Source organism: Mirounga angustirostris, unplaced genomic scaffold (genome assembly GCF_029215605.1).
Source record: "Mirounga angustirostris isolate CCGP_5_RB_7025 unplaced genomic scaffold, mMirAng1.0.hap1 SCAF_15, whole genome shotgun sequence".
NCBI classification, from domain to species: Eukaryota; Metazoa; Chordata; class Mammalia; order Carnivora; family Phocidae; genus Mirounga; species Mirounga angustirostris.
Window position 1 is genome coordinate 56,452,239 of NW_026991723.1, and position 18,572 is coordinate 56,470,810.

Below are 18,572 nucleotides of genomic sequence, written 5' to 3' on the forward strand. Positions count from 1 at the left end.
ATAAGAAACACCACCACCCATCTTAATCTCACTGGAGATATCTGAAAAGGACTGTTTCATTGTGACTTTTTTTTTTAAGATTTTATCATTTTTTAAGTAATCTCTACACCCAATGTGGGGCTTGAACTCACAACCCTGAGATCAAGAGCCACACATTCCACCGACTGAGCCAGCCAGGCACCCCTCATTTTGACTTCTTTTTCCCTCCATCTTTATTTACTTAAAGTAGAATTAGATAAAGCCAAGAAAAGCAAATGTGAGAACAATGAGGTCCCATTTTCACCTATTAAAAATTTAAGCAGCAGTATAATAGCCATGCTGGCAAATGGTGGGAAGATGGTTTGCTTCTAAATGACTGGTGACTGGATAAAGTGGTCCAGCCAGTGGAGAACAATTTATTTGGCCATGGGGGTCAAGAAGTATAGAAGCTTTCTTTAACTTTGACCTGGTAACCTTACTCTTCAGAAACAGCTCATTGAATCACAAAATAAAACCCAACTAGTGCTGTGTGCAAGAGATATATCTAAAATAGTGTTCCTCAGAAATACTGAAAGTAAAAGAGTAGGAAAAAATAGAAAACAAGAACAAATGCCATACACGCAAATACATGCAACAAGAAAACAAAGGTTTTGGTATTAATATTAGACACGGTTGAATTCACAGAAAATCAGAAAATAAGATACAGGCAAAAATATTATAATGATAAAGGCAGAGAGCAACAATGAAGATCTGTCATAAATATTTATGCACAAAATAATGTAACATCAGAATTCATAAAACAAAAACAATAGGAAATACACAGAGAAATGGATATAAATACAGTAACAGTAGAAAATTTTAATTCACACCTCTTAGCCCATGGTCAATAAACCATACAAAAAGTAAAGATATAGAGGACTTGATTTGCTAAATTAGCAAGGTAGATTGAATTGAAGCTATCAAGCTCCATACCTTGAAAACCTGGAATTTGCACTTTGTTAAGTATCCATGGATCATTAACAACCACACGTAAGGCCGTAAAAAACAAACAAAAAAACCTCAATACATTTCAAGAAGTAGAATGAATACAGATAACAGTTTCTTTTCACAATGCACTAAAACTAGGAAGTGATAGCAAAAACAGAAACTGTAAAGCAATAGAAAAGTTGAAAATTAAATAAAAAACAGTATCTGGGTGGAATATTATTCCGTGTTAAAAAGGAAGGAAATTCTGACACATGCTACACAGGACATTACATACACTAAGTGAAATAAGCCAATCACAAAAAGACAAATACTGTATGATTCACTTATAGGAGGTATCTAGAGTAGTCAAATTAATAGAAATGAAAAGTGGAACTGTCATTTAAAGGGGAAGCAGGAGGAGTGGGGAATGGGGAGTTGTTTAATGGGTACACAGTTTCAGTTTTGCAAGATGAAAAAGTTTATTTCGTATATTACACAACAATGTGAATATACTAAACATTACTGCACTAAACGCTTGAAAATGGTTGAGATGATAAATTTTGTGTTATATGTATTTTAAGAAATTCTCTTAAATAATTCTCGGAGTGTAGACTATCTTATGAAAAAAAGTGATCACTCCCAAGGAAACAGTGCAAAAGACAGGTCAAAGGAATGAGTATTTTCATGGTTCCTGGCTACGTCTCACATAATCTTCAGGAGAGAATTCAGAGGGATAAATTTTGAACAGTGCAAGCCCTGAGACGGACATACTGTGTTTGAAAATGTTGGTTTTCTTCCTGCATTATTTAGCCAGCTTGTGTGCAAAGCCCTGTATTAAGACCTAGAGAGACCAGAAAGCGTGGAGTTTATCTCTACTAGTTTATCTCTACCACCGAAGCAAAGGCCCAGAAAACAAAAGAAAATTCTGTTCAACCCCACCAGGTAGTTCCAAGTAAAAGGAGAGGCAGAGGGAGTTCAGATGGCCAAAGATTAGGTTCTTCTCTGAAGCTGAAGCTGAGCCCTTCCTCACCTGAGCTTCGGATTGTGGCTTCCTTATTGTGACCATAGGTAAATCATTTTACCTCTCTGAGAGCCCCTTTTCTCATCTACAAAATGGAACTGATAGTGCCACCTGGTTTTCAGGAGGAACAAATGAGGGAAGTGTGTGAAGAGTTTAGAGCCTCGCATCTATTCAGCACACAGGAAATGCTGGTTTGCTGCTGGTGCATGTATTTTATAGACGAGCAAGTGTCCTCCAACTCAGCTACATTACTTGTTCTCTTTGAGGGTTTTGATATGCCTGGTTCTTCCCTTACTAAAATTCTTCCAAGATTCTGACTACACACTTCTACATCAGGTTGTCAGCTCCCTGAGGAAAGAGACAAAGTTGACTCTCCCAGGTATCTTCAGGACCTAACACTTGGTCCAAAAAAAAAAAAAAAAAAAGACTCTGTAGCTTCAAGCACCTCATCAAAGTCACAGCTGCTCTGGGGCACCAACCACTATGCCATGAATACCTGGGCCTCAACAAACATGGCAGATGAACACGTCTATGAATACTTGCTACGTGGTCAGCAGCAAGTCCATATCGTTTGGAGGTTTTCCTTCTCTCCCTGCACCTGGCAGATAGCATCCTTCATGCTTAGTAACTTAGTTTATTTTTTAACTAATTTATCCATCCACGGCAGTATGTCAACAATTAACAAAAATTACACTAGAGATCTGTGTAAAATGCAGTGGGAACTAGGAGGAGGCACAAAGCCTCACTGGACCTATCAGGGCAGGCTTCACAGAGAAGTAGCATGAGCTGGACTTTGAGTGATCTATAGGAAAAGGGCATGGGGGTTAATGAAAGAATATACAGTTAAAGAGTAGAGCTTGGAGCCCTTGGAGTTTTCTTGCAAGGCTGAGCAGCTGTTTCCCATGAGGCCATGCCCAATGGCAGGAACGCAGCAACTATTAAACTCTAGAGGGCTCTCTCCATATCCTCTCACTGCCTCAGCCCTCCGGGCCTTACATCATGGGCCAGAGCTTTCCCCTAGGGAGAACCAAGCTCTGCCAGAGTCCCATTGTGAGCAGTAATGGAACCTAGATTAGGATCTGACTGAGTTATAGTCCTAGCTTTTCTATTCTTAACTCCTAGGCTTTTATGGAGCTCTGGGGGCTGAGCTGCTTTTTAAAAGCCCACACATGGAAAGCATGGTGGGTACAACTGGCTCACCATTAGGAAAAAATTTAAGTTTAGAGTTCCAAGTCATGGCTGACATTAGAATAAATTCCAGATGGCTGAAAGATTTGAATGTAAAACATGAAATCACAAAAATAGTAAAAGAAGAAAATAGATGAATATTTATAATTTTGGAAGGGAGGGGGAGTACGGAAGACCATTTTAAGTTTAACACCAAAGACAGATAATAAAAGATTGGTAAAAAAAAAAAAAAAAAAAATATATATATATATATATATATATTCATGTACAAGAAGACAGGCACGAAAGTAGAAATGTTAACAAAGAACTACAATTTCAGAGTTAATGGGTATAAAGAAAAGAGGCCCTAGACCATTCCTTGGAGTGGTTAATTAGGAAAATGCACTTGGAGTATCCGATGTGGTTAATCCCTTCCTTCTCCTCACATTTGACTAATCAGACAGCTGCAAGAGGGATTTTCCCCAGACCAAACCATTAAGTATGGGCTCTTGGGCCAGATGCAAAGCCTTGCCCCAGACAACAACTAATGCCCAAGAGGGGAAGAAAACTGCTGTACTCAAAAGACAAGACAGGTCCTCTTCTTCCTTTTATACACCCCCACATCTCCAACCAACCAGCACATTCCACTCCTCCACGAAGTTACTACACGCAGGCTCAGTAAACAGGACAGACAAGAACAAGAATGCACAATTTAAAAATGAACAAATGTCTTAAAGTACTAAACATTTGAGAAAAGTCAGAACAATGAAACAAGGCCTTCAGAATCTATCATCAGGAACTCTAACATCCAAGAAACAGAGTTAGTAACTACCAATGAACAAGACTTCAGCTTAAGTGTAAATAACGTCTTCACAAGAAATGTGAAAGGATATTTCATGTATTAAAAAGATTTAAGAACTTGTTTTTCCAAATAAAAATTCAATGGGCTGAATCACAAAATAGATATCAATGAAGAGTCAACAACAGAGCTGAAAGGTCAAGTGGAGAAATTCTCCTAAAATGCAGTTCAAAGAAACAGAGGTCACAGGTATAAAAGAGAAATTAGAAGCAGTGGCAGGTTTGGCCCATTGACTAGAGTCTGCCAACCTCTGTTCTATGGCTCTCACTTCCCTCATTTGTAAAATGAGGGCAATCATTGTGCCAACTTCATAGGGTTGTTGCGGGAATTAAGTGGGGCAATGTGTCAAGTACTTTGCCCATTGCCTTGTGCACAATAAGCAGTCAATAAGTGCTAGTTATTATTGATTGTATTTGTTCGGATAGATGCTAAGAATGAAGAGAAGGAGGGGCGCCTGGATGGCTCAGTCGTTAAACGTCTGCCTTCAGCTCAGGTCATGATCCTGAGGTCCTGGGATCGAGCCCCACATCGGGCTCCCTGCTCCACGGGAAGCCTGCTTCTCCCTCTCCCACTCCCCCTGCTTGTGTTCTCTCTCTTGCTGTCTCTCTCTGTCAAATAAATAAATAAAATCTTAAAAAAAAAAAAAAAAAGAATGAAGAGAAGGAGGTCACTGTGCACACGGCAGGCCCAAGTCTTAAAGGGGCTTAAAGGACTTCATTTTATCATTTTTATTAGTCACTTAATAAAAATACCTCATGTTGGCATAGGGGAAAAAGAAGTTAGGAAGCACAGAAAATGGATCCAGAAGTTCTGTCATCCTATTTGATAAGCATTCCAGAATAAAAGAACAGAGGGAAGACCTAGGCCTAGATTAATTATGATGAAATATCAGAACACCAGGTATAAAGGAAATGCCAAGCAATTCTGTTCCGTTCTTTTACATTTGTGAGTGCATTTTTCCAGGAAGAGGATCCGAAACACGGATCCAGTTCTTAAAAGAGCAACCAAAAAGGAAGTCTAAGAATTGCTGTCCTCTATGAAGAGAACGTCTCCAAACAAGGAGGCTGGTGAGAAGGGGCTTGACCCTTAATTAAGGTTGTTCTACATCTCATGCCTTTCACTCTTTTTTTCTTGCACACCTGCAGAAGGAAAGATTGATCAGCTCAAAACCAGACTGCCCTCAACTCAGCACATCATTATACTTTCTTCTCTCTGGGAGAAACATCCGCAAAGGTTTTCACTCAGGAATGTGTCTGGTTTTAAAAAGTCTCTAAGACTCAACAGTGCTGGTAGCATTTCCTCCTGTGAACACCTTGCTGGGGAAATGGGAGGAAGGGGAGCCCTGCGAGCCCACTGCAGCCCTGCAGCATCAGGGTCACAAAGACGTGGGCCTGCTCAGTAGGCAGCCCAGGTCAGGGGAGCTGGAGACCTGGATCCACACTTTCCAAGTGATCCAGGCAAGTCACTTTTACTTTCTGAGCTTCTGTTTCCTGGTCAGTGAAATGGCAACACACTTGTTCTGCTTCTCGGGATAGTTCTGAGGCTAAGATTTTTACCAGTGAAGACTCTCTGAGAAAGCAAATTCTAAACTAAGAGTCACTGATGCAAATGCCTTTAACTTGTGAAGTGACCAGGGTATGACATGAGGGAATGGTGCAGACCTTGACCTAACAAACGTGTTTGGGAGCCAAATTTGGCCCTGGCTCACCAACTTGTGACCCTGCCTTAAACAAAAATGAGGGTAATTACAGCAAAGCAGCTCTCAAAATTGATGGAAAATAAAATTTTTCTCTACCCTGTTATGGGTTGCATTGTGCTCCCCCAAAAAGATAAGTGGAAGTCCTAACCCCAAGTACCTCAGAATGTGACCTGATTAGGAAATAGGGTCATCGCAGATGTAATTAGTTAACATGAGGTCATACTGGCATAAGACTGACTCCTTATAAAGAACACAGCCATATGAAGACAGAAAGACACAGGGAGAATGCCCTATGAAGACAGAGATTAGTGATGCATCTATAAGCCAAGGAATGGCAGGATTGCTAGCTCTCGTGGGAAACCAGGAGAGGGGCATGCAACAGATTCTCTCTCAGAGTCCTCAGAGGGAAACAACCCTGCTGACTTCTTGATTTCAAACTTCTAGCCTCCAGAACTGTGAGAGAATACATTTCTGTTGTTTTAAGCCACCCAGTTTGTGATACACTGTTACGGCAACCCTGGGGGAAACTAATACACTTCCCTGAAGGAAACTTGATTTTATATCAGGTATGAATTTCTGCTTCTCAGCATGAGTCAGTGGGACTCCCAGCTTAAGCCTTGGCAGGGCCAGGACTGGGGTGAGGCGCTGAGGGTCCAGAATTTCGGGAGGCAGTTCCTCTTAGGTTTCTGCCAGTGCTGATCTTCAGAGAGAGTGCCTCCTCGAGAGCCAGGAGCCTATCTCTGGCCATGCTGGGGTGTGTGGCGGTAGCCCTGCTTGAACGCGTTATCTAGTATCTTCGAGTGGTGCTTTGGAGCTGATTATAAAATGCAGTTTCCGGCCACTTTAACCTAGGGCAGAGCAAACATGTATTTCTCACAATCTCAGAATACTTCCTCTTTGCTTAAGGTAGAGGCTGAAGGGTAGCAGAATATGCCACCCCAAAATAGGACTGCAGGAGTTCAGGACATGCCACCCCAAATTATGCCACTTTGGTATGTTGATTATTTTAAGCTGTAGGTACTTGAAAAACAGCAAATGCAGGGAGCAAATGAAATCCCCTTCTCTGCCTAAATCCCCCAAAAGGAACTCAGTTGTCATAAATCTCCCGGGGAGTTTCATCAAGCAGGGAAGATTGACTCTCATCACAAGGGAGCAGGCTAGAAACCCACACCACACATAGACAAACTCTGTCACACACTGTTACATCTCCTATCCTCCTAGGGGCCAATTCAACTTTCCCCAGAATCATTTATTCTCTGAGCCCTGCATCCTCCCCTCCCATTTCCCTATTAAAATGGTATTTAATCCTAAATTCTTTTTTTTTTTACGATTTTATTTATTTATTTGAGAGAGAGAACGCACAGGAGCTAGGGGAGGGGGCAGAGAAGCAGTCTCCCCGCTGAGCAGGGAGCCTGATGTGGGACTCGATCCCAGGACCCTGGGAGCATGACCTGAGCCAAAGGCAGATGCTTAACCAACTGAGCCACCCAGGTGCCCTTAATCCTGAGTTCTTTTTTTTAAAGAGAGGGAACACAAGCAGGGGGAGTGGGAGAGAGAGAAGCAGGCCTCCCGCCGAACAGGGAGCCTGATGCAGGGCTCGATCCCAGGACCCTGGGATCATGACCTGAGCCAAAGGCAGCCACTTAACGAATGAGCCACCCAGGCGCCCCCTTAATCCTGAGTTCTAAGCCACCTTGGGGAATTATTAATTTTTCCAGGGGTATCTCCCCTGTATATATATGAGATATATATATTAATAAACTTCGGTTTGCTTTTCTCTTGTTAATCTGTGTTTTATTACAGGAGTCTCAGCCAACTCAGAAGGATAGAGAGAAAATTATGAGGATGGGATCACTGAAACCCTACCCAGATGGAATTCTGGGAAAACTGGCAGAAGGGTAAGAGTTCTTATTAAAATCAGCTCTCCTGGATCTCTGTCTGTAGTGCCCAATTGAGAGAGGAGGGTAAAATTTTATCTTGTCCCTTCATCTTCAAATTCAGATTTGTGTGAGAAAAATATTTTTAAGAATGAATTCTTTGAACTGTGACTCTTAGGAATTTGGTTTTTGGGATACCCTTGGGTTATTTATCCTTTCCCTCCCAGGGACAGCTATTGCTTTCCTGTTTGTCTCATTTTATGTCCTGAGAGCTTGATTTGGCATGCAGGTTGTTGGTTCTCGTGCGTACAAGTGAGTAGTTCTGGATCTTGTCAGGGTTGCATCTTTTGCACCCTCTTTAGGGATACCACCTGTATCCATGTTAAGTCACAAAAGGCTTATTAGTCTTGGTTTTGAGCCACTTGACAAGTATACCTTCAGTTTAAATGAAAAAGGAAAAAAAAATTTATTTCTTTTTTAAAGATTTATTCATTTATTTTAGAGAGAAAGGAGGAAGGGGCAGAGGGAGAGAGAGAATCCCAAGTAGACTGACTTCCTGCTGAGCAGGGAGCCTGATGATGCCAGGCTGGATCCCATGACCCTGAGATCATGACCTGAGCTGAAATCAAGAGTCGGATGCTCAACCAACTGAGTCACCCGGGCACCCCAGGAAAAAAATAATTTAAAAAAGAAGTTTAATACTGCCAGAAATAGTTACTGTTTGTTCCAGCTGATAATAATATATTGAAAGGATTAAGATTTTATTTATTTATCTGACAGAAAGAGAGAGAGAGAGCACAAGCAGGGGGAGGGGCAGAGGGAGAGGGAGAAGCAGGCTCCCCGCTGAGCAGGGTACCCGTTGCCAGGCTCCATCCCAGGACCCTGAGATCATGACCTGAGCCAAAGGCAACTGCTTAACCAACTGAGCCACCCGGCTGCCCCTGAAAGGATTTTTAAGAGCTGTATGGTCAGAAAATTGGCCTAATTTGAAGCCCATACTCAGAGACTGATAGGAGTTGTTTTCCCTTGATCCTGTTCCTCTTATGGGGACTTCTCAGTCAACTGAAACCCTCTTCTCAAACCCCTGCTGACTACATGCTCCACCAACCCTACTTCCTTCATGTTGGCATGATTTTGCTGAGGATAAATTTGGAACTCCATTGGCTTCTTTGGAAAACTTAAGATTTCCCCAAATTGGCTCTTTTAAGACCTCTTCCTTCCCACTGTTCCTTCTTCCTTTTGCCACTTTCAATCTTCCATTCCATTCCCTTTAATTTTTTGACTCTGCCTACCCTGCCACACTTCTCCCTTCCCACTTGAGCCTTCAGCTCCCTATAGACACTTGAACTTTAAGCCCCCTACTCTCCATCAGGGGCTGTTGAGGGACCCAGAGACCCCCAAAAGCAACTACTTGAGGCTGAAAAGGAAAAAGGAGCTTTTGGAAACTGGGCAAGTGAAAATCTTAAAAGTCCTCTCCACAAATATAAGTAAAAACTTTTAGCCATCTGAGTGGATCCAACTGTTCTTTTATAAACTAGCAAGTTTTGTATTAATGTACCCAACATATGGCTAAAATTTTAATAAAAGCTATAAGATTTCTATGTTTGTATGTTTATGTATGTCTATATATGTATGTTAGTATATGTGGTATTTTTCTACCTCTGGACGATATTGTCTAATTGTGAAAGAGCTCTATTTAATTGGCTTAATGAAAAGTAAGTGCTTATATAATTTTTTTTTTAAGATTTTATTTATTTATTTGACAGGGAAAGAGAGAGCACAAGTAGGCAGAGTGGCAGGCAGAGGGAGAGGGAGAGGCAGACTCTCTGCTGAGCAGGGAGCCAGATGTGGGGCTCGATCCCAGGACCCCAGGATCATGACCTGAGCCGAAGGCAGCCGCTTAACCAACTGAGCCACCCAGGCGCCCCTAGTGCTTATATAAATTAAACGTTCTCTCAGAGCAATATAGAAACTAACCCAAATGTTTTTTATGCACTTCCAACAGGTGTGAGGTGATATTGTGGTTTGTTTGGGTTTTTAAGATTTTATTATTATTTATTTATTTGACAGAAAGAGACAGAGAGAACAGGCAGAGGGAGCAGCAGAGGGAGAGGGAGAAGCAGGTTTGCCACTGAGCAGGGAGCCTGACATGGGGCTCGACCCCAGCACCCTGGGATCATGACCCGAGCCGAAGGCAGACGCTTAATGACTGAGCCACCCAGGTACCCTCATTGTGGTTTTGATTTAAATTTCCCTGATTAGTGATGTTGAGTACCTTTTCATGTACCTGTTGGCCATCTGTATTAATTCTTTGGAAAAATGTCTATTCAGATTCTCTGCCTATTTTTTGTCAGATCATTTGGGTATTTCTGGTGTTGAGTTGTATGAGTTCTTTGTATATTTTGAATATTTACCCCTTATCAGACGTATGATTTGCAAATATTTTCTCCCATTTAGTAGGTTGCCTTTTCATTTTGTTGATGGTTTCCTTTGCTGTGCAGAGGCTTTTTAGTTTAATCCCATTTGTTTATTCATGCTTTTGTTGCCTTTGCTTTTAGGGTCAAAAAAAAAAAAAGCCATCACCAAGACCAACATCAGAGAACTTACTGCCTATGTTTTCTTCTAGGAGTTTTATGGTTTCAGGTCTTACATTCAAGTCTTTAATCCATTTTTATTTCATTTTTGTATATGGTATAAGATAGTGGTCCTCTTTTATTGGCTTGCTCTTGATAAGAGATTGTGAAAGGTTTTTCTTTACCTTTTAAATAATCTGTCTGGGGGGCGCCTGGGTGGCTCAGTCGTTAAGCGTCTGCCTTCGGCTCAGGTCATGATCCCAGGGTCCTGGGATCGAGTCCCACATCGGGCTCCCTGCTTGGCAGGAAGCCTGCTTCTCCCTCTCCCACTCCCCCTGCTTGTGTTCCCTCTCTCGCTGTGTCTCTCTCTGTCAAATAAATAAATAAAATTTAAAAAAAAAGTTTTAAATAATCTGTCTGGAAAACAAAGATTCTGTGTTTAATCAAAATAATTTCCCATGCTTCATATCAGGTCTTTGATTACTTAAGAAAACTCTATTAAAAGTTTTTAATAGTTCTCTATTAAAAGAGCTAAGGTTTTTTAAAACTATGTAATTTTCTGTATTTGCCTTTGAAATCTTTAATAGTCATTTTGTCTAAATCTTTAATTATCACTTTAATTATCACTTAATTATTCTACAGGATTTCTGGAACATCTCAAAAGACTTGTTCTCTCTCCTTATAAAAAGAGAGATTAGATTTATCTGACATGTTATATTACATGGGAAGGATTGTCAAACAAGTTATATGCAACCTTCTTAGGTTATATTTGTATGGGTATATGTTATTAATATAAGTGTTCTAGAAACTGAATGAAATTCCTAGAATCTGATACATCCTGGTATAATGTCATCGGTCGCAATTTTAGTTGTCATCTTAAAATGTTGTATGCCACAGAGATCATCAAATTTCCTTGTTAATTCTGTCTAAATGAACTATCATCAGATCTTTAATCATGACCATTTTTAAGTCTTCTTTGGTCAGTCAGTTGTTTTTTTTTTTTTTTTTAAGATTTTATTTATTTGCGAGAGAGAGAATGAGAGACAGAGAGCATGAGAGGGAGGAGGGTCAGAGGGAAAAGCAGACTCCCCGCCGACCAGGGAGCCCAATGTGGGACTCGATCCCGGGACTCCAGGATCATGACCCGAGCCGAAGGCAGCCACCCAACCAACAGAGCCACCCAGGCGCCCTTTTTTTTTTTTTAAGATTTTATTTATTTATTTATTTGACAGAGAGAGAGAGCACAAGTAGGCAGAGAGGCAGGCAGAGGGAGAGGGAGAAGGAGGCTCCCCGCTGAGCAGGAAGCCCGACGCGGGGCTCGATCCCAGGACCCTGGAATCATGACCTGAGCCGAAGGCAGCCGCTTAACCAACTGAGCCACCCAGGCGCCCCTTTCAGTTATTCTTTTACTCTGATATTTTCTAAAAGCTTCTGCAAGCAGCTATGATCCAAAAATGCTTTCTCTTCAGAACAATTCATGGAAGGAACTCTGAAAAGTCCTCTAGATTGCAGGTTTCTCATAACGTTAAGGTTATACCATTGACCTGGGTAAGAATTTCTAGAGCTCTAATGAAAAAACAAAACGATTTAAAAAACTGCTAACTCAGAATCAAGCAAAACATGAATTAATTACATGGGGCTGAATAAATTGATGAAGATGATTATAATTTTTATGACTTTTTATTTGAAACATCACTGGTTCTTTAATGTTTTGCTTTCCAGATTTAAGGAGACTTCTCCTCTTTTTCCTTAAGTGATCTGTGACTGGCTGCAAGTTGGCAAAGTATACCTATGTAAAAAGAATTGAAGCATTTATCTTTTCTCCCTACCTGATCATGACAGAATTCAGAAACTCTTGAGTGTTCTTATTTTCATGGCAATATGCCTATTTGCTTAAGTTCAGTAAGAATCTTGCAATAGGACACAATTGGAAATATTGCTTATTTTACCAAGGGTTTGACTGGAATGTCGTATTTGAGAGTGAGGAACACAGATTAAGATATAACCAGACAGCTTTAAGGCAGTAGGGTTGATTTTTAAGGGGCCAGTGCTTATTAAGCCCCCTTTTGAGAAACCACCTGGTACCTTTGCTTTCAGGGTTTTCCGTCTTACCAGGTGAGTCCTGGCAGGCTCAGTCCCCTCAGGATATTTTCGGGACCTGAAACAGAGAAGAATTCATCCAAATGTATAGATATTCATGTGAAGTCTGATAGTGAGTTCTGGTGTGGCTTCCTAGCCTTGAGAGGCTTTTTTAAAAGTTCATTCTGAGAGGGCACCTGGGTGGCTCAGTTGGTTAAGCGACTGCCTTCGGCTCAGGTCATGATCCTGGAGTCCCGGGATGGAGTCCCACATCGGGCTCCCTGCTCAGCAGGGGGTCTGCTTCTCCCTCTGACCCTCTCCCCTCTCGTGCTCTCTATCTCTCATTCTCTCTCTCAAATCAATCAATCAATCAATCAATCAATCAATCTTTAAAAAAAAGTTCATTCTGAGATTCATTATGAAAGTTCCAGCAAAGCAACTTTTTAAAAAGATTTTATTTATTTATTTTTGTGAGAGAGAGAACACACAAGTGGGGGTGGGGGGCAGAGGGAGCAGGCTCCCCGCTGAGCAGGGAGCCCAACATGGGACTTGATCCCAGGACTCTGGAACCATGACCTGCTCCAAAGGCAGACGCTTAACTGACTGAGCCACCCAGGCACCCCACAGATTGTGAAACTTCTTGAAGAATTTTCAAAGATGAGGAAGAAAGGGTAGCAGAATGTGCCATGCCAAAATATGATTACAGGAGTTCAGGACATGCTACCCCAAAATATGCTGCTTTGGTGTAATGATTGGTTTGAGCTGTAGACACTTGAAAAATAGAAAATGCAGGGAGAGTGTTCTCTGAATTTCTCTTGTCTGTCTAGAGACAAGAGCCCCCAAAAAGGAACTCAACTGTCATAAATCCCCACCCCAGGAATTTCATAAACTAGGGAAGACTGACTCTTGTGATAGGAGAAGTTAACACCACACTCAGGCAGACTTTGTCACAAAACATCCTATTTCCCATCTATTCTTCTAAAGACCCATTCATCTTTCCTAAAAATCACATCCTCTCCCCTACAAGGCCTACATACCCCCTTCCCTTGTCCCAGTTAAGATGGCATTTAATCCTGAATCCTAAGCCACCTCAGGAGCTTACTCATCTTCCCTTGGGTATCTCCCACGTATACATGAGGTACACATGTTAATTCTGTTTTTCTTTTGTTAATCTATCTTTTCTTTTCTTTTTTTAAGTGGGCTCTACACCCAACATGGGGCTCAAATTCATGACCCTGAGATAATGAGTCGCATGCTCTACTGACTGAGCCAGCCAGGCAGACCTAACCTGTCTTTTATTACAGGGGTCTCAGCCAAGAATGCAGAAAGGTAGAGGGGAAATTGTTTTCCTCCCTGGAAGGTTTACAAATTTTAATTCTCTCTCTCCCACTTACCTCAATCACTCCTATCTATCAATTACTCAGTTAGTTCTCTATCCTGGGTGCCAGGGATTTAAAAATTGAATGATACACCAAAGGTGGGAGCAGTGGTAGATAGATACATTTAAAAACATTTTTAAGGGTGCCTGGGTGGCTCAGTTGGTTAAACAACTGCCTGCGGCTCAGGTCATGATCCCGGAGTCCCAGGATCGAGTCCCACATCAGGCTCCTTGCTCGGCAGGGAATCTGCTTCTCCCCCTGACCCTACCCCCTCTTGTGCTCTCTCTCTCTCTCTCTCAAATAAATAAAATAAAAAATCTTTAAAAAAAATTTTTTTTTTAAAAAGGAAAGGAAAGGGGCACCTGGGTGGCTCAGTCGTTAAGCATCTGCCTTCAGCTCAGGTCATGATCCCAGGGTCCTGGTATCGAGCCCTGCATTGGGCTCCCTGCTAGGCAAGAAGCCTGCTTCTCCTTCTCCCACTTCCCCTGCTTGTGTTCCCTCTCTCGCTGTGTCTCTCTCTGTCAAATAAATAAATAAAATTAAAAAAAAAAAAAGGAAAGGAAAGAAGGAAGGAGGAAGGAAGGAATTACCATAAAGTATAATAAATGCTATTAAGAGACACAGGTTTAGGGGCCTATGAGAGCTTGGCAGAGTGGTATATCACTCAGATGACCAAGGAGATGAGATAAGAACATGGTACCTACACTGCCTCTTTAAGAATGAGTAATTGTTGGGGCACCTGGGTGGTGCAGTCGGTTAAGTGTCTGACTTTGGCTCAGGTCATGATCTCAGGATCCGATCTTGGGGTCGTGGGATCAAGCCCTGAGACAGGCTCTGTTCAGTGGGGAGTCTGCTTCTCCCTCTCCTTCTGCCCCTCCCCACCTCTAAAATAAATACATCTTAAAAAAAAAAAAAAAGAATTGTTAGTCAGATGAGAAGAAGAGAAGGATGGATGAAAGAGATTGATTAATAAAGCCAATTAGATCTTCAAAACAAAACAAAGAATGACACCCGGGTAGCTTGGGTGATGGGCAAATATGGTGCCAATTGACCAGAAAAGTGAAGGATATAAAAGAAAAGGGATTGATTAGGTCTTGGACATGCTGAGTCTTAGGTGCTTGTAGATATATGAGGAAAGATGACCAACAGCACTTCCAAAGTGTGTTCTAGGAGCCTGACTTCCAGGAGATACTAATATTGCAGGGGGAAAAGGGAGCGGGGGTAGACTGTGGAAGGCTGTATTAGCCCAGATCCCCTGGGAAACAGAGCGGAGGCAAGAATTATATGCTGATGCCTTTTATGAAGGTGCAAACCCTAATCCTCAAGAATGATGTAAAAGACATGAGGCAGGGAAGGACGAGAAACAATGCAAGATGCAGGGAGGAGCAGCTGGTGGGCCACAGAACTACACTGTTGGCTACAGTTCAAGAAAAGCAAAAGGCTAGGGGTCCAGGACTTGGGCAGTGGTAACAGAAACTGAGAAAGCAGATTGTATCCAATACAGATGCCAAATAAGTTTAAGAAGTATTGGGTATTACATGCCCTCTCTTGGAAATTTGCAATGCATTTTAGCACATTAACAGTTCTGGAAGTAACTTAGCAAGGAAATAAATTTCATTTTATTTAACACAGTGTTTCCCAAACTTATTTGACCACAGAAGCTTTCCTTCCTGCCCTGCTCATCTGTAGAACTCAGTTCTGGTCAGCTGTGGATACTGCAGTCTGGAGCAAAGGAGATAGTACGGATTGGAGGTAGGGATTTGAGAAGCATATAGGTAGTGTTTGAAGGCCAGAGGATGGAGATCATCCAGGAAAAGTCTGTAGAATGATCCTAAGCCAGAGTCATGGGCTATACCAATATTAAGGGACAAACACAGGAAGAAGATCCCTTAAGAGAGAAGGAAGAAACATCAGCAGAATTTGGATAATCAGAAGCTATCACTAGGTAAAGCAGAAAGGAATTTATGAACAGGTATAGGTGAGCAGAGGACACCCTAGGACCGAGTGACTCAAAAATCTATCCTGACCATCAGACACTACCCAGGAGCTTGTTAGACATGCAAAATCTGAGATCTCACTCCATATCTACCTTTTACCTGGATCCTCGGGTGATTCACATGAACATTAAAGTTTGAGAAGCTCTGGCTTATAGCATTGCTGCAAGGAGTGGAGGAGTAGACTAAAATGGAGTTTCCGGAGATACCTGTAAACCCTCAGAATCACCATGCCTCTGCCATTGTAATTAAGAAAGAAGCCACAAAAACACTAGTGCTGCAGGAAGCTGCTGAACTAGGAAGCTGGTGATCATGAAACCAGCCGGCCTCTATCCACACCAGCAAAACTGATGCCTCACCTGCTGCTACTCCCCTCTTCGTTCCAGGATCAAGCCTCAGGTAATGTCATTGAATTGGCAGTTCCTAAGTCACATGTGGAGTGCCAGCTGCAAGGAAATCTAGGAAATGTAGCTTCCCAGCCATAATGTCCTAGAAGGAAGTGGAAAGCATAAACCAGTCAACAGGATCCATCCTTGGAGGTGTCCTGGAAAGTATGACAGGTGCAGATAGCTATCCCCCAATATCTATTCTACCCTTCATCCATGGTTATAGGATCTTCAGCTTGGTGCATGACTGCCCAGAATAAAGACATCTCCCAGCCTCTCTGTAGACAGATATGACCATGTGACTAAGTTTGGGCCAATAATGTAATGGAAATGTCACAAACCAGCATCCAGGAATCTTTGAGAGACAGGAGGAGCATATCCTTTACACTCTTCTTTGTCCATCACTCTACCATGCTGCTTGGAGCATGAGAGGACATCATCTTGGACTATGAGGTTGAGGGCTAAATCCTGGGGTTGGCAGAGCTGAGCTAGAAGGAGCCTGAGTCCCTGAGGACTTCCTAGGTGAGATCACCATCCTTGCTCTGGTGACTTACCTCTGTATACATGAAAGTCTAATCAACCATTGTTGTTTTGGATCATCCCTGGAAGAACCTAATCATAGCCAGATGTCAAAAGCGCTGGTTCTTAACACTGGCAATTCATTGATTCCTTTGAGAATGGAATGATGTCCTGGACCACCCCCCTAAAAAGATGCACATCTGTACAACTCTGTATAACAATTTCAAGGACTGTGTGATGTTTTTTCCTGAAGACAGTCTAAGAACTCATGGAACCCTGGTTAAGAACCCCCAGAGTTGAGATTTTTCAAGAAGAAAGGATTATAATCAAAAGGCAAATGGCTCGGAGTTAAAGTAAGAACCGAGAAGTGGTCTTGGTCCAGACTGTTGCTGCCAATGGTAGGAGCAGTTTCAGTGGGGTAGGGTAGAGGGGGGGCAAAAACTAGACTATAGAGTTCTGGGAGAATGAAAATCAAGAAAGTGGAGGCAGCAAGTATTGTCAACCATCTGGAGTAGCCTACCCCTGAAGATGGTGGTGGCTGGGAGAGGGTAGAGGTCATGGGCTCCAGAGAGGGTTTTCCTGGCTTTCCTCTGCTTCTAGGACCAGACCAGCCAGAGTGAGGGTGATTTGGGATATCCAACACTATTCCATGTTGCAGCCCATCTGGTAGCCTATTTTTTTTTTTCACTGCCTTGGAAATGCTGGTCCCATCTCAGAAAGGAGGGGAAAGTGGGATCCTGGGAATAGAAAACATTCCTGAGGGAATGAAGGCTAGAAGATGAATTGGGCTCAGCCAGAGTAGATGCTATTAAGTCCTTCCTCTTCAGACACTCCACACTAGGATGCCTCTGGGCAACCTTCAATGAGAAGGCTGTCTCCTCTGCCCCATCTCTTCCCACCTCTGGTGTTGCTGCTCTAGCGGGATCCCAGACCTGACGCCAGTGCGTCCAATAGCCTCAGCATACCTGTGGAGCTAACATCAAAGCGAACACAGCTTGTCCTCTGGAGAGGAAAGGGGACCACATCATGTGTCCTGGTTTCTCTTCTTACCGGGAAGCTCTTCCATGCTTTTCTGCAATCAGACTGGCATTCCTGCTGTGCCTCCATGATTTTCTCCCCCAGTACCTCATCAACCGTGCTCTGGGATCCCAGGCTTATCCTGTTCCGGCACCCTGAGCTGTTCCTCTGCATCACCCCCTGAATACACGAGTCACTTAGTCCTCTCTCTCCTTTACATCATCCTTTCAAATGATAGAACCACCTTCCCAATCAAAGATTTACTGTGCAAGCACCCTCCCCAGCTTCCTATGGTGGGGAAATTAGACAAAATCTAATCACATGTTGGAAACTGGAGACAGAAATGGCTCAGATTTATACTAGAGCTCCAGGGAACAGCACTGGTAGATGGGGCCTATCAAAGAGGCTCTGCTCCAAGTGGCCTACCTTTTATGGAGACCCAAAGTGCTCATTTATCTCCTATCTTGGGGGAGGAAATGAGGGTCTTCACTGGGGCCTTGCACTTGACAGCCAATTGCTGAGCCAAACTTGTGTTTTAGTAGCCCCTTGAAGGCCTCAGGCATCCAGGGAGAAAGCAAGGGTCCCAGGTCAGAGCCAGGGCAGCTCTCACTCTGTGGCTCCCACTTCCCAAGACATATTCCTGCTGCTCTGGACTGTGGCTACCTCCAGAAAGGAGACTAGGCTTACAAAGTGGAAATTGTCCAACAAAACTTGTAAACATCCCACCTGTACCCCTCCCACTTCCCACCCCTTGGGGCCCCAGTGTTTGAAAATAAAGCTTAGCGGCCACTGAAAGCCTTGACGTTACAAAAGAACTGAGCCAAACAGGTGGGGCTGGTTCCTTAGGGCAGCCTCTTCCTCCTCCCCTGACCAGCATTTCCTGGGTGAGAAGGAAGAGCTCAACAAAAGGAATTTGCTTCCCCAGAATTTTAGCAAGGTGCTTAGAAAGAAATACGGGCTCTGGCCTCTGAAAAGCCTGGGTCCCAATCCAATCCCTGCTACTTACCTGCTGTGTGACTTTCCCTTAACTTTTCTGAGCTTCCCCTTATTTTCTCAA

General features: G+C 42.7%; 1 protein-coding gene across 7 annotated transcripts in view; it reads left to right on the plus strand.

Moving 5' to 3' along the window:
* The window catches only part of SPINK4 (serine peptidase inhibitor Kazal type 4), a 69,850-nt gene that overhangs the window by 15,709 nt on the left and 35,569 nt on the right, over window positions 1–18,572 (plus strand). For 3 of the 7 annotated variants that reach the window (XR_010407684.1, XR_010407686.1, XR_010407687.1), the window contains exons 3-4: window positions 7,495–7,589; window positions 9,639–10,353. The exons of 1 other annotated variant lie outside the window; for it this stretch is intronic. Coding sequence is in view for 3 of the 6 variants with exons in the window: in XM_045882530.3 (XP_045738486.1) it covers window positions 7,562–7,589 (28 nt within the window). In the remaining 3 variants the exon portion in view is untranslated. Of the gene's footprint in view, window positions 1–7,494; window positions 7,590–9,638; window positions 10,354–18,572 lie in introns of those variants that run through there. 3 more of the 7 variants (XM_045882530.3, XM_045882532.3, XM_045882531.3) reach the window with 1 other exon arrangement.